The 14881-nt window shown below is 39.8% G+C and overlaps 1 protein-coding gene across 1 annotated transcript in view; it reads left to right on the forward strand.

Moving 5' to 3' along the window:
* The window catches only part of CACNA1I (calcium voltage-gated channel subunit alpha1 I), a 176897-nt gene that overhangs the window by 33497 nt on the left and 128519 nt on the right, over positions 1–14881 (forward strand). The window contains exon 3 of the mRNA XM_032221147.1: positions 14182–14279. Within this exon, the coding sequence (XP_032077038.1) occupies positions 14182–14279 (98 nt within the window). The remainder of the gene's footprint in view (positions 1–14181; positions 14280–14881) is intronic.

Here is a 14881-nt window from a genome sequence, read left to right on the forward strand (position 1 = left end):
CTTAATGGCTCATTTACAAAGGTGGGGGCGGCTGAGTTTCTACCTCTCTTGAGTTTCTACTTCTCTTTTTAGAGGAAATATTCTGCCTTTTTAATATTTCCAAAAATATTCCATTTCTCTAGTAGAGGGGTGGGTTTTAACTTCCAACAGTATTTTCTGCAAAGGAAATTGGATGCATCTTCTTTCTATTTTATTTTTTCTTTCTACTTTTTTCTTTTTTTCTTTATTTGTTCTCTTTATTTTATATTAAGTTGTGTTAGCTTTTATGTTCTCTTTAAAACTTTAAATTTATGTAAAAAAAGGAATATGGAATGGAAGAAGCAAGAATATGCTCAATGCAGTGAAATATGAAATGAATACACATTGACATCTTAGGCATTAGTGAATTGAGTTGATTGGATTGGTCACCTTCAGTCAATAGATGACATTGTCCATTACTCAAGACATGTAAAACAAAGAAAGAATGGCATTCTGTCATGGTTAGGAAGAGAATAGCAACAGAAAATACTTGGGAACAATGCAATCAATAATGAAATAATATCACTCAAACTTTGTGGACAGCTCTTTAATACAATTATCTAAATTTATGCTACAACTACTGATGCGAAGAAGAGGTTGATGAATGTTATGATCAATTTGAAATCAACAGATAATGCAGGCAGAATGTGTTGCTTGTGGTTGGCAACTCGAATGCCAAAGTTGGAAATATCAAGAAGGAAAACATAGTTGGAATCTATGGCTTAGGATAGATCTATGTGTGTTTGTGTTCATAACAGTACATATATATATACTGAATACTTATACATATACATACATATACATAATGACAGGGTTGTGCTGAATCTCTTTGTCATGCTTCCCCTGCTCCTGTGTTAACAAATCTTTTCTGTAACAATCCTGCTCTTCTACATTCCAGGATATATTCAACATTCCAGGGGTGGGTTTCAACCGGTTCGCGGCGGTCCCCGCGAACCGGTTGGTCAACGAACCTGGAAGTAAGTAACTTCCGGGAACGGCGAAGGGCCCACCCGCCCACCCTCGCTCCTTATTGGTCTTTGAAGTCTTCTGCGCTTCCATGCAGGTGCATGGCACATACAGCGCCTGCGCGATTCTCCGCGAGCAGCTGGATGGCTCATACAGTGCCTGCGCGAGTCTCCGCAAGCAGCTGGAGCATCGTGCAGGCGCTAAGACGCATGCGTGAACTGCACGCGTGCACGAGGACGCCGCCGGCCCCGTTCCAACCGAACCAGTTGGAACGGGATTAGCAACTCACCCCTGCAACATTCCATCACAAAATGGACTTTAGTAACATATCACTTCTATGGTATCAGTGGTGACATTAGCTGGTGACTGAGATCAAGGCAGTGCCAGTGCCAGTGAAAGATATCTTCCTCTGGTATAAGCAAGGAGATGATGATAACATTAATCTTTGACCCTTCCCTGAAACATAGAGGATTATGATACATCAGGAAAAGGAGGAACTACCCCTTCCTGAATATGAGGCTACAGCTGATGGCAACCCCAAAGAACTCACAAAGTTACACTGTGGGTCACAGGATATTATAATAGGTATTTCAAATCAAAGTATGATCTACCCTAGATATTATGCAACTCCTCCAAGACATGTCAAAAAGGGGAAGGATGCTAAGGGTCTTTTGACTTCAAGGATGCTTAAGTACTCTTTTAGGTATCATCTAAATGTCCATATATATCACAGTGAACAGCAGTAAGTAATCCATGCTACTGATTGTTAGCAAACATCTGCTCCTAATCAGTTCAAATGTCTGCACAGTGGTTGAAGCAGCTCTAGAGAGGCAAGCTACGGGATGATCAAAGTCGTCAGACCTCATGTGAGTTGCTGAACATGGCTTTTGGACCTTGTCTATGAGATCCCCTCGTATTCTGTTTTTAGTAGGTATATGGTGGCTTCTCTACATCACTACTGGGGATGGGGGGTTATTGAGACTGTTGCAAACTATAGACTTCATCACAAATATTTGACTCAGTCAAGGTTGAGTGTACATATCATAGCTGTCCTAACCATAGTAGAGATCAAGTAAGTTCCAAGTGGCATCTTCTACTCAAGCTGACAGTTATACATTCCGGGCATAGGCATATATATCTTTGCCAGCCTGCAAAATCTAGTTTTGCCAGCCTGCAAAATCCAGATTTTTAAGTTTTTCAGTGAGGAATAGAATTGCTTAAGTTCATATTGCTGAGATCTGAGACTAGGTTATCAAGTCAATAAAATAGAAGGGCTGAATTCCTAAGACCCTGTTTTTAACCATGAACAATCAATTATGTCCTTTTTTGCCCTACAGGTAATTTCTTTTTTTTTTTTTAGAGAGCCCAGTATCTGAGTGAAGTTTTCATTCACATTTCAACTTTTGTAGCATTTTGATTAAGTTGGACTTTTTGTTTACAAACTCACATTTCGACCACTCTCCTACCTACTACTAGTTGTCATCTCATACTATTTCTATTTAGATATTTGGTGTGGACATGGGCCCCTCAAGATCGTGGTGGTTCAGGAATTCTGGGAATTGAAGTCTAGAGGTCATAATGGGGCCATAGTTCTCCACCTTGTTCTAGATCCAGATGCATGTTCCTTGACTATGTCAGCTAATAGAAATATGTAATTAATTCAGAATTATGATGAATTGGTCTTTGGCAAATCCTGATGGAAGAAATTATTTTATGTGCTGAAATTCAGTAGGTTTATTTCCATGAAAAGAAGCAGGGCTGGATATGGGTTATTATCTTACAAACAAATATTTATCACGATTCAAAGAAAATGTAGCTGCAGTGAGAAATGCTGCATCCATGAAATTACCTTATAAGCTCTGTGCTCAAATCCCATCACAGTTTTTTCCTCACTTCTAATAGTGGTTTAGCTTCCTAATCCTTTTATACATTGACTTGCTTAAATAGTAGATTAACCATTAGTATTTGCTAACGGGGAGGTAGTACATCCTCCTCTAATGCAGATGGGAGCAATGAGGTAAACAACAGCTTCCATGCTACAATCATAATATTGGAATAGCCATTTAGGCCATTAAATCTAATCTCAGTCTAAAAATCTAAATGAAAGCATCCCAGACAGGTGACTATCTAGACTGCTTGAAAACATCCAATCAAGGGAAGCCCATCACCTCACCAGCTAATTGATTCCATTATTGAACTGCTTTTGCAGCTAGGAAGGTTTTTTTCTAGCATTCATTCAAATTCTGCCTTCCTGTAGCTTAAATTTGAGTTCTGGAGTGAGAAAAAAGGTTTTGACCTTTTTCTATGTGACAGACATGCCATAAGCATTGCAGATCGCAGCCTGTTCTTACCTTTCTCTGGGAACAATGCAAACAGAAAAACACATTTTGTTCCACATTGTGTTTTGTTTTGTGGAAAATTATCACCCAGCCCTCTCCCAGAAAAATGAAATATCCTAGGAAATATTGAAAAGGCAGAATATTATATTTCCCTGGATGTGAAAAGGAGAAATGTTTTAAAGAGAAACTTCCTGCAGTTTCCTGCCTCCCCACCTTTTGTCAATGGACCATTAAGAAGGCCAAGCTAGTCCCTTTACATAACAGAGTTCTCCACTTCAGCTCCAGGGGGATGGGATTAAGGCATGATAATATTGACCCTTTACCCAACTGACCACATAGCATCTGAGAACTCAACCAAACCTGGAATCAAAATGCAGCTTAGAGAGCTGTCCCCGCATGGCCCCATGGGAGTCTGACAACCAATCAGAATACAAGCTCAAGATCAAAGGCCAGAGGGGGCATAAAACCAGGGACTTTCAGCATCTCAGCCCTTCTTTCTCTCCCTTCTCTTTTCTCCACCAACATTGAAGCATGTGATCACCTTTTCTGTTCATGACTCAAGCCATGTGGTCCTGTCCACCAATAAACCATCTTTCCAAGCAGCCTCCATCTCTCCAGTGTCTTTTTCCCCACTTGGAGCCGAACCCAGAAGGACATTTCTTTCATCAGTTTATTAAAATATGTGGTCATAGACCAAACATATAGAAGTTAAAACTTTATACTGCATTCAGTTAAAAAAAGATTTTAAAAAGCAACCTATTCATGCCTGCGGAAGTTTATACCTAGGGGGGAAAATCAGTTTAAAAACTTCTAATTGAATTAGCAATAGTACAAAATTTGGCTACAATTCTGATGGCTTCCTGAACGTCATTTAGTAGGTAACACATGGTTGCCATGTGAAAGTAGTCTGCAGAGCCCTCCCAAAAGTGATGTGCTACTGTAGTCTCAATTTCAGAGTCTGAGCAGATACACAAAATAGCAATAGTTAGGCTTATATACCGCTTCATAGGGCTTTCAGCCCTCTCTAAGCGGTTTACAGAGTCAGCATATTGCCCCCAACAACAATCTGGGTCCTCATTTTACCCACCTCGGAAGGATGGAAGGCTGAGTCAACCTTGAGCCTGGTGGGATTTGAACAGCCAAACTGCTGAACTGCAGTCAGCTGAAGTAGCCTGCAGTGCTGCATTTAACCACTGCGCCACCTCGGCTCTTAGCCTTTTGACAAAGATAAAGTATATGTATTTTGTTCCACATGTTCATGTGTTTGCTCAAAAATGCAAGTAAAATTTCTAGGCACTGAACATAATGATAATTACCAGCATGTGTGGTCCTATAAGTCAAATTGGTTTAGGTAGAGTGAGGGAGTCAGGAAAGGCAGACTATGTAGATGAACAACGCCTAAAGTTTTGGCTGAATGCTCAAAAGCCATTCTGGTAGAGGAGTTGTATTTTCCACATATCTTAAGGCACCAGGTTATGAAAGAAGTATATTCTTTTTGTCCCAGCAAGAATAGGTTACCTATTGTTATTTCTACAACTTTCTGGCTTCTGAATACCTCAATTTTAAGTAATAAAATAATACATCTGCACTATGCAGAAGCCAGAAAGTTGTAGAAATAATAATAGATAATGTATTCTTACTAGGCGAAAAAAAGTGAATAAATCCAGCATGTACTTAGTTTATTTGTTTGTTTGTTTGGCTCTGTAAATGTGCATGTTTCCTTTAATATTGTTAGACTATAACAAAATCAAATTGAAATATTAGCTGAATTTACAGAGAAATGGACTTAATTGGTAAACTACTCAATAATATGTTTCCAGATTGCCATAAAAATAGATTTGCATGTTTGCCTTCTTTTATTAACTCATCAATAACTAGTTAACTTACTGAAAGTATATTTCTGAAAAGTCATTCCATTTTCACTGAGGAAAATTGATTTTTTAATCTACTTAATTTAGGAAGACAGTTTTCTTCTTGTCTGTGTTTTTCTCCTATGAGTACCTTGGAAATTAGTGCAATCTCCTCTCCAGATGTTGAGTTGTAATCTTTAAGCATTAACTGTACCTTTAGAGATACTGATTCTTCATCTTAAAAGCAAGGGGGATTGCTTCAATTGCATTCAAAAAAGAGAGAAAATTCCAGTTGTTTTACATTTTAGATCACTTATAACTCTTTGTTTTCTGATTTAGATATCTCTCTGCAAGGGCCTGAAAATAAATAAAAGAGACATGCACAGAAAAGGGATAAGACTGACCATTTTCTGAGATGGGTTTCCTTAACAATCTAAATCTCTCCAAATTATTTTTAATAGGCTTTTGAATATTTTCCCTTGCCTGCACAAAATTTGCTGCTTTCTCTAAGTACCTCATGGGAGGATGAAAATACATAAGCAAACTGCAATTCAAGAAAATCATCGTTTCACTCAATTACCACAAATGTACTTTTTTTTTTTAAAGAGTTGCAGTGTGGAGGAGAAAAAAGGAGGCAGCAGAGAAAAGAAGAAGAAATCATAACACTTCAGCAAGTAATACTTTGTTGCCCTGGAAAATATGTCCCTGTAGCAAATGCTGTTGTGAAAGGTTGTGACAGCTGCTCTTTCTATTTTCTGGGCTGGGAACAGAATTGAATGACAATTCACAGAGAGCGTCTTTTGGTTAAATATGCTGCAGAACAAAGTGAAGGCCTAATGCTAGCGCTGAGTCAGCAACTAGAGCAACCTTTGATATTTAATAATGCATGGAGTGAATTAGGTGGTGACAGCCCTCAAGGTCTAGGCTTTCTATATGTAATTATGTACTGCTGAACTTACAGAATGTCTATTTTGGGAGAAAAGACAGGGCAGATTATAATTAAAGATTTATATAGCAAATCTGATCTGCAGATATGTGTGATAGTACCCACCTTTGCACCAGTCCTGTGAAATCAGTTATGCCTGTTGTAGAAGTGGAACTGAGACTGAACAAGGGATAACCTGTCTTTGTCCAAGTGAAAACATGATTTGTCTTTCCTGGAATCAGACATATTACTCGTAGAAACATATTCCATGGTTCATGTGAAATCAGTTATGCCTGTTGTAGAAGTGGAACTGAAACTGAACAACGGATAAACTGTCTTTGTCCAAGTGAAAACATGATTTGTCTTTCCTGGAATCAGACATATTACTTGTGGAAATATAATCCATGGTTCGTATTACATCTGTTTTTGTGTGTCAGCGCTTGTTTGATCAAGAATTTGCAACAGATACCAGTAGTTGTCTTGATTAGGAAGGCTAGGAGATCCAAAGAAAATAAGAGACAAAAACATGTCATAGAACTTTCAGAACACAAATTAATACAGAATCTAGTCAAATGAGTACACAGAGAAAGAGCTGTATGAAAGTCCTCTGTCTACTCATGTACTATGAAAGTGAGTATACAGGGAAATTGTTGGAATTCTTCCCTCTGATTCTTGTTAAGATGGATTCCTCTGTACCAATGGGTTTGGTTTTTTTTTGGTTTTTTTTTTAGTATTTCCTCAGTGGTGGGATTCAAATAATTTAACAACCGGTTCCCTGCCCTAATGATTTCTTCCAACAACCAGTTCACCAAATTGCTCCAAAACTTACCAACCGGTTCTCCCAAAGTGATGCGAATTGGCTGAATCCCATCACTGTATCTTCTGACCTGAAGATCAATTCAGGTACAGGCAGAGTTTTTATTTCCAGTGATTCTGCTTAATATAGGGCCAGTGGTCATACTGGTCAGGATAATAAAAATAATCCTTCACTTATGACCATAACTGAGCCAAGAATTATGATTGTAAATCATTGCAATCATTAAGCAGGCCACCATGTGACCACACTGATTGTGGTATCTTTTTTTGTGGCAGTCATTAAATGAGCATTAAGTGAATGTCATGGTCATGAAATGAACCCATTTTAGCCAGTGGGTGTTTTTTTGCTGGTAACTGGAAGTAAACACTAATTTCCAGCAAAAACATCCATAAATACAGGCCAGTTGTCAAGCACCCAAAATGTGATCACATGACTGTATGATACATCTGGGGAGATCTGTCATAACTTTGAATGCTTGCTAAGGAATAGGTTACCTCTATGCAAAATAAAAGAGGTAAGATCTCAGATACTTATGGGACCAAGGCTTTCAATTTTTTTCTTTTGAATTTTGTAGATTTTTGTTTTTTTAAATTGTATATTTTTGTGCTTGCAGATTTCTAGGTGCTTTTGGCATAGACAGATTAACAGATTACAGATTTTACAGATTTTTACAGCTTTACAGATTTTACAAGTTTACTGATTAACAGAGGGTCTCTGTGGCAGCCTCTCAAATATTGGAACACTGCTACCATTTCTCCCCTGGTCTTTCTCTTCACTAGACTATCTACGCCCAGTTCCTGTAACCGTTCTTCATATGTTTTAGTCTCCAGCCTTCTAATCATCTTGGTTGCTTTTCTCTGTGCCTTTTCTAGAATCCCAACATCTTTTTTGTAGTGTAGTGACCAAAACTGGATACAGTATTCTAGGTGTGGTCTTAGTATTAGTACCTCACTTCATCTTTGTTGTATCCCTCTGTTAATGCAATTTAGGATTGCATTGGCTTTGGTTAGACACACAGAAAAAGGGCTATGTTATACAAAGGGAAACATATCTAATTTTCCTCTATATTGGCAATCAGGAATTCTCTTTACTATGCAGAATGATACGTTAAGCATTTGAGTAAATTAAGCATTCAAAGTAGATGGTAACCTCTTTTAACATTTGTTTAACAGCTAAGTCAGCATTTATATGTGACATTTAGTAGTGTTTGAACTGATGGTCGTAGGGCTGTGCAGCACTTCAGACTTGAGGGCACAGAAGTGCTTAGGAGAAACCATCTTCTTAGAGGATGCAGCTGATTTTTTTCCTGGGACTGCATGACTCACCTCCACCTCCAGTTGTAGATGCCCGAGCATGTACTCATTTCTTGCAAGAGTAATCGCAAGTTAGCCCTTGCTTGTGCTTGTAATGATGCCAGATATAGGCCACAATAAACTCTAGGTATTTTTGAAAAGCATTGTAGAAACCAGCATAAGCAGTCTCATCAAGAAACTGACTGAAGATAATCTTGACGCTGTCCTTGAGGTGTGGCAGCACAGTGGGTTGAACCAGCATTGATGCAATGTTTGTAGTGGTGAAATCATACCTGATGATGAAAAGCAATAGCTTCTAGGTGCTAATGAGCCCTGTAGTTATGGGGCAAAAGAGTACACTGCCTGCAATAAGACAGCCGGACCCATGGCAGCTACTCATATACTCATGCAATCATCCTTTCTAGTCCCAGATATCCAGATTTCACCCCAGGCTTAGCAATAAATCTTAACTTTCCATAGCTTCATCCTGTATTCAAGAAATGTGCTTAAAGCAGATGCTTCAGAAACATGACTTAGCTAAATAATTGGCTTTACTGCACAAAAGATAAAAGCTCTGTGCATGCAGAACACAAAAATCAAGCTCTGTGTGTGTGTGTGTGTGTGTGTGCTCCAGGGTTTAAATTGCAGCTTCTTTTCCTAGCCTTGAGAGGTCTACTCAATGTTTATGTAACCGTTTTTTCGGGTCAGAGCACTGCTACTTCCTGCCTCACCAGCTTCAGCCATTGCACAGATGAGGCATCTGTCAACATAGATGAGAAGGCTTCTATCCCTTTGCTAAAGTTCTAGAGCAGTCCTTGTTAGGTAAGCTCCCTGTTGGGAGAGCGAGTACATTCAGAAGAGGGTTGTGACAGTTGTGTTGGAGAACACACAAACCAGCATACAGAGACACTGCAGTTTAAATAGGCTTTTACATTCGTGGAAATAGAGGTATCAGAGTCCATCCAACAGTCCAAGTCATACACGGATAAGACAGTCAATCATCAATGTCTTTCAGTTAAGGGGTAATCCAAATATCATAGTCCATAAACATACAAACAGTCCGGTACTCAAAGTTTGCTAGCAGTTGCCAAACTTACAATAGCTCACAGCACTTTCTAACAGCCAGCTTCCAAAAAAAACAGTCAGATCAGCCCAGCATTTAACAAACCAGAGAGCTAACAGTCATTCTGGCTCCCTCTTATGGCCAATTGAGGAAAACAGCAACCAATCACCTTTTACAGTATGATTTAAAGAAACCGTGGCACGACAAAACCGCGCTACGCAAAATAGCGGAGATTAAATCGCGTTGCTAAAGTTGCGACGTCATCACCGCGCGTCATCACCGCGGGGACAACAGCGTGGTGACAGAAGGGCGTTCTTTGCCTCCAAAGGTAGCCCTCCTCCTCCAGCTGACAGCGGCAGCGGGCACTGGGCAAAGCGGGCGGCCCAGCAGCAGCAGCAGCCTGCGGGAAGGGTCCAGCACAGCCACGGGGGGCAGCAGGAAGCCCGTGGGGGGCCCGAGCAGGGCCGCCTACGCTGGCGGCGGAGGAGGACGCAGCAGCGGCGGCAGCTGAGGCTCTCCCGGGGCCGGCGAAGCGGGCTTGCCCGGCAGAGGCAGGCCGCCCTCTTCTTCCTCAACAACATCTCCTTGGATGGGCGGCCGCCACCACCGGGCAAGCCCGCTTCGCCGGCCCCGGGAGAGCCTCAGCCGCTGCCGCCGCCCGCCCTGCCTCTTCTTCCGGGGGAGGCGCCGGCGGCGGAGGCCGCCCGTCCAAGGAGATGTTGTTGAGGAAGAAGAGGGCAGCCTGCCTCCGCTGGGCAAGCCCGCTTCGCCGGCCCGGGAGAGCCTCAGCCGCCGCCGCTGCCACATCCTCCTCCACTTCCTGATGCCCCCCGTGGCTGAGCTGGACCCTTCCCGCGGGCTGCTGCTGCTGGGCAGCCCGCTTTGCCCCGTGCCCGCTGCCGCTGTCAGCTGGAGGAGGAGGGCGACCTTTGGAGGCAAAGAACGAAGCATGTAGAACGCCCTTCTGTCACCGCGCTGTTGTCGCGGCGGTAGGGTCGTTTTTTTCTTAGCGCTTCGGACGCCGCGGATTTGCCTCCGCACTTATGTCGGCGCGGATAAGGGCATCGCGGTTTTGTGGCGGAACCAAAGAAACAGGTATAGCATTGTTACATGATTTGTATATTGCTAACCCAACCATTAGATTATATTCCTAACAGTCCTTCTAGGAAAAGGATACTTTTCTGGATAGTTAAAGATAGTCCCAAAATGAAAGTTGCAAAACCAAGGAAATATATGTAGTTTCAAAGCAAACAGATGCCCTCAGAGTTTAAACAAATAAATCAATATATTTTCTCAGAAGCTCACAAAACTAGCAGTTCTTTGATCCAATTTCAAATGGTAATGATCCAATTATAATGTGTATGTGTGTATGTATATGTATATGTATGTGTGTGTGTGTGTGTGTGTGTAGGTGTAGGTGTAGGTGTAGGTGTAGGTGTATATACAAATAAATGAAGGAAGGAAGGCATTTTACATGACACCATATTTTTTTTTAATTTGGGGATTTTTTCCCCCTTCTTTTTCTAAACCTTATATTGTTTTCATATAATGATATTTGTACTGTGTGAATTGAAATTATTAACATTCTATTATTTCAATAACTATTGAAAATACAGAGAAACATTATAACAATATTAATTTAATAAAAAAACAGATTTTTTTAAAAAAAGGAAAAAAATAGGAACTATTAGATTCTAACTTTTTCTGCTGATTTGCAATAATATATATATTCAAGCCCCCTTAGAAGATTATATTTGCCATGCTAAGTGAAGTAAGCACTCTTGCTTAAATTTACTTAAAGTTTATTAAGTTATTGATTAGCCCAAAATATTTATAAGCAATTCAAACAATTCATAAATGCTTTTAACTAATGAAATATTTGGTACCAGTAATATATTGCTAATATAAAATAATGCTAATTAAAAAGAACCTAATTTATATTTCAACAAATATATCTCCAATTCATTTCATATTCCCAATTTCAAAATATCTACTCCCCTCCCAGCAATACAAAGGGTTCTGCTACAGGTTAGAATAAACCCCAATTATGGATATCAATTCTTATATTTTTGGACCAAAAGAAGAAGGAAATGTTTTGTGGGCAAAAAGCAAGTTCCCCTCAGTAGCAAGGACTGATTTCTCAAGTACTTCTATAAATGGACCTATTCTATCAATTAAACTGAACATTTAAAATTTATTGCAATGTGCTGATGGTCAAAGAAAAGCCTCACTGACAAAACATTTATTCTTTGAAAGATCATCACAAATGCATCCCCTGACTGACAGGATGAACATAAATTGTTTATGACAATGTCATCAGACCTGAACTTTCTTCCCATGGGAAACTGCTCTGAATTTTAATATGACTCATGAATTAATTGATTAATTATACCACTTAATTTTGTCAGCTCTAGTCTCTTTGCTCTTAAAGTTCAGGAGCAGGACTCACAAGAATTGGATTTTGATTTGATTTTCTAACTTGGTACCCTCCGGTTACATCAGACGATCTACCACATGGAATTTAAAAATAAACACATATATAGAGAATGCTAGGTTGAGGAAAACTACTTTTTTTGCCACCTCGCTTCCTCCACTGACAAGAGATCAGTAATAGCAAGCATGTATGTCCTTGAGAGACATTTATCAGCACATAGAGAAGTCTGATCAGATCAAGCCAATGGTGCATCTTCTTTCTTGGATGCATCCAGGTCATGGATGGCAGGAGTTCTTTTTACAGTTGTCTTATAGCATTGAGCATTCAGTGATGTGCTGTCTCTGTGTATTTATACTATTTTGTGAGTTGGTTGCTTACACTGATTCAAGAAGCTCCTATCCAATTGCCTCGTAAAGCATAAGCCTACTCTTTTTGAATCTTGCAAAGTTAGAGACCTGGCTTACACAAGTTAGGCTACGGTTTGGATCTCCTGTGAAGGTTGCACTGAGTTACAATTTTCTCTATTGGAAGGCAGGTACCAGACAGAATAAACTGTGACTGAGTTCCTATGTTGCATTAAGCATATATATTTTTTTAGTCCGTGTTCCCCCCCCCCCCAATGATGGTGCACTTAGACGCTGCGGCTTTGAGCTCCTGGTGCCACGGTAGAGTTAGGCAAAAAAAAAATTTTTTTAAACCAATTTCGTTGTATTTAAGTACAAAGACAATAAAGATTATACATACACACATTGTTTGCCTAATCAAACTATTATATTGAAGCTGAAAATTACTTAAACCATAAGCAAGCAACCCTCATTATAGCTCAGCATAATATGTGAATTCAGCCAGTATGCATGTATATAAGATCACTTATTTTAAAACTAAAATACTCTGCACTGATCTTAAGAAGAAATCTGGCTTACAGTCTTTATACCTTCTCACTGGCAACAGCAAAGAGGGTCAGAACAGGATCACTGGTGATTGCAGCTGGCAACCAAAATTTGATTATTTTCCCATGTGCTTTAGCAATAGCATTTAGGCTTATATACAGTACTTTACAGCCCTCTCTAAGCAGTTTACAGAGTCAGCATATTGCCCCCAACAATCTGCCTTCTCATTTTATTCAATTCGGAAGCATAGAAGGCTGAGTCAACCTTGAGCCTGGTGAGATTTGAACTGCCAAATTGCAGGCAGCTGGCAGTCAGCAGAAGTAGCCTGCAGTACTCTCCTTTCTTCTCCTTTCCTCCCCTCTCTGATTTAATAAACAGATTCTATGAAGTCTTGTCCAGAATTAAAAGAAACCAGTAACATTTATTGAAATCTTCTAATCCTGATTAGAATCCTGGAATAAGATAGTACAAAGCAAAGTAGGTGATGAACACACACACAAATCTGTACTCTGTACTATCTCAAAAAGCTCTGTTTCCTGTTAGAGATTCGGCATTCTGATTTATATATCCCATTTTGTGTGTTTATTTATAGATGCATATACAAATACAGATATCTTTTCTGTGGAGGCTCATAGTACAAAATTAACACATAAACACTGTTAATTTTTAAAGTACTGAAATTGTTCATTCTCTACAGCAGGTGGATCTTCAGATTCTGTGGAACAAATTTAGGCATCCAGCCCAGCCAGTATGATCAAGAATAAAATATGGTGGGAATAAATGGGAAAAGAACATTCTGACCTCCTGCTTCTTTTTAGATCCTAGAGATTAAGGGTAGCATTTTTAATTGAACCTGAGGAATTGGGGAGGCTGGTTTTTGTAAAGCTTGTGGAATGCACATGTTCAGATTTAAAGATTCCCAAAGGGTATCCACTATTGCAGTGTTTCCCAAAGTGTGGTACGCGTACCCCCAGGGGTACAGGAAGAGTTTGGTGGGGGTACGCATTGCACTGGAGTTTGGTGGGGATCATGTGGGAATATCCACTGCACCGTGCTTAGCTGCGCCCACAGAACAAGGAAATCATCCTTCTCATTGAATCAAATAAATGTTCTTTATAATATAACTTTTGTTTATTTTGCGTATGTACCAAAAAATAAAAAATAAATATATTTTGATTTTTATTAAAGCATATGTTTTTTATGAGGGATACTCAGCATTACGAAAATTATAGAAGGGGTACACATATGTCAAAAGTTTGGGAAACACTGCACCATTGAATCTATAGCCTGATGCTGTCATCATAACCTAAAGATGCTGCCGGAGATATACAGCACTGGATGCTCCTCATTTGTTTAGTCTCTCCAGCCCCAGTGAAGTGACAACCTATAATACGATTTGCAGAGTGATGCTTCCCCCAATACTTTCCTGCCATCAAATTCTCAGGATAGACTAAGGAAGAAGAAATGACATACTAAAGGGATTTGGTGCCGTTCTCTCAGCATGAGCAGCTTTAACTCCTGTATCCCTCATTTACTCTATTGGTTTTAAACATATATAATAGTTTCAGTGTCTTTCATCTTTTGCAGGATGGTGGAATATTCCCTGGATCTTCAAAATATTAACTTGTCTGCAATTCGCACTGTACGAGTTCTGAGGCCCCTTAAAGCCATTAACCGAGTGCCTAGTAAGTCTATCTGCCTCCTTTCTTTCTTAACGGGGATGGGAAAATGCATGTTCATGTCTTTTTCATGATAGGTGGGCACTGTAGGAGTTATTTAGTATAGGGGTAATCCAGGGGCCACATGAATTCACCAGCATCCCTCTTGTGGTCTCCAGAGGAAAGGGGGGAACTGGTGGGTTCCCCCTTTTGCATTTTGAAGAGTTTGGAAAGGTTTCAAAGGGTAAAGTAAAAGCCTTAAGCTTTGTATGTATTTAATGCATTAATTTTACTTCTTAAAAATTTAGCCCCCAGCCCTATCCACTTTGGGAAAGCTTCCCCAACATGACAGCTAAAGTCTGGCGCAGTCCTCAGGCCAACTGAAGTTTCATTTCTTTAATGTATCTGGTCCCTGCCAGCCATGGCTGGTTAAATGTGTCACCACGAAAACAGACCAAGCTCCCTTGGGAGACATTATAGTCTTTTTCTAATAAAGCTTTTGACAGAAGCATTTCCAAAAATAAATCTCACGTTCACGTCATAAAAAAGTGTGCCCTTTAATATTAATTTCATAATAGTGAGAAGTTTAAAAAGAGGTTCTTTAAGTATTTGTATTGGGACAAGAGCTA

Source organism: Thamnophis elegans, chromosome 7, assembly GCF_009769535.1.
Source record: "Thamnophis elegans isolate rThaEle1 chromosome 7, rThaEle1.pri, whole genome shotgun sequence".
Lineage (NCBI taxonomy): Eukaryota > Metazoa > Chordata > Lepidosauria > Squamata > Colubridae > Thamnophis > Thamnophis elegans.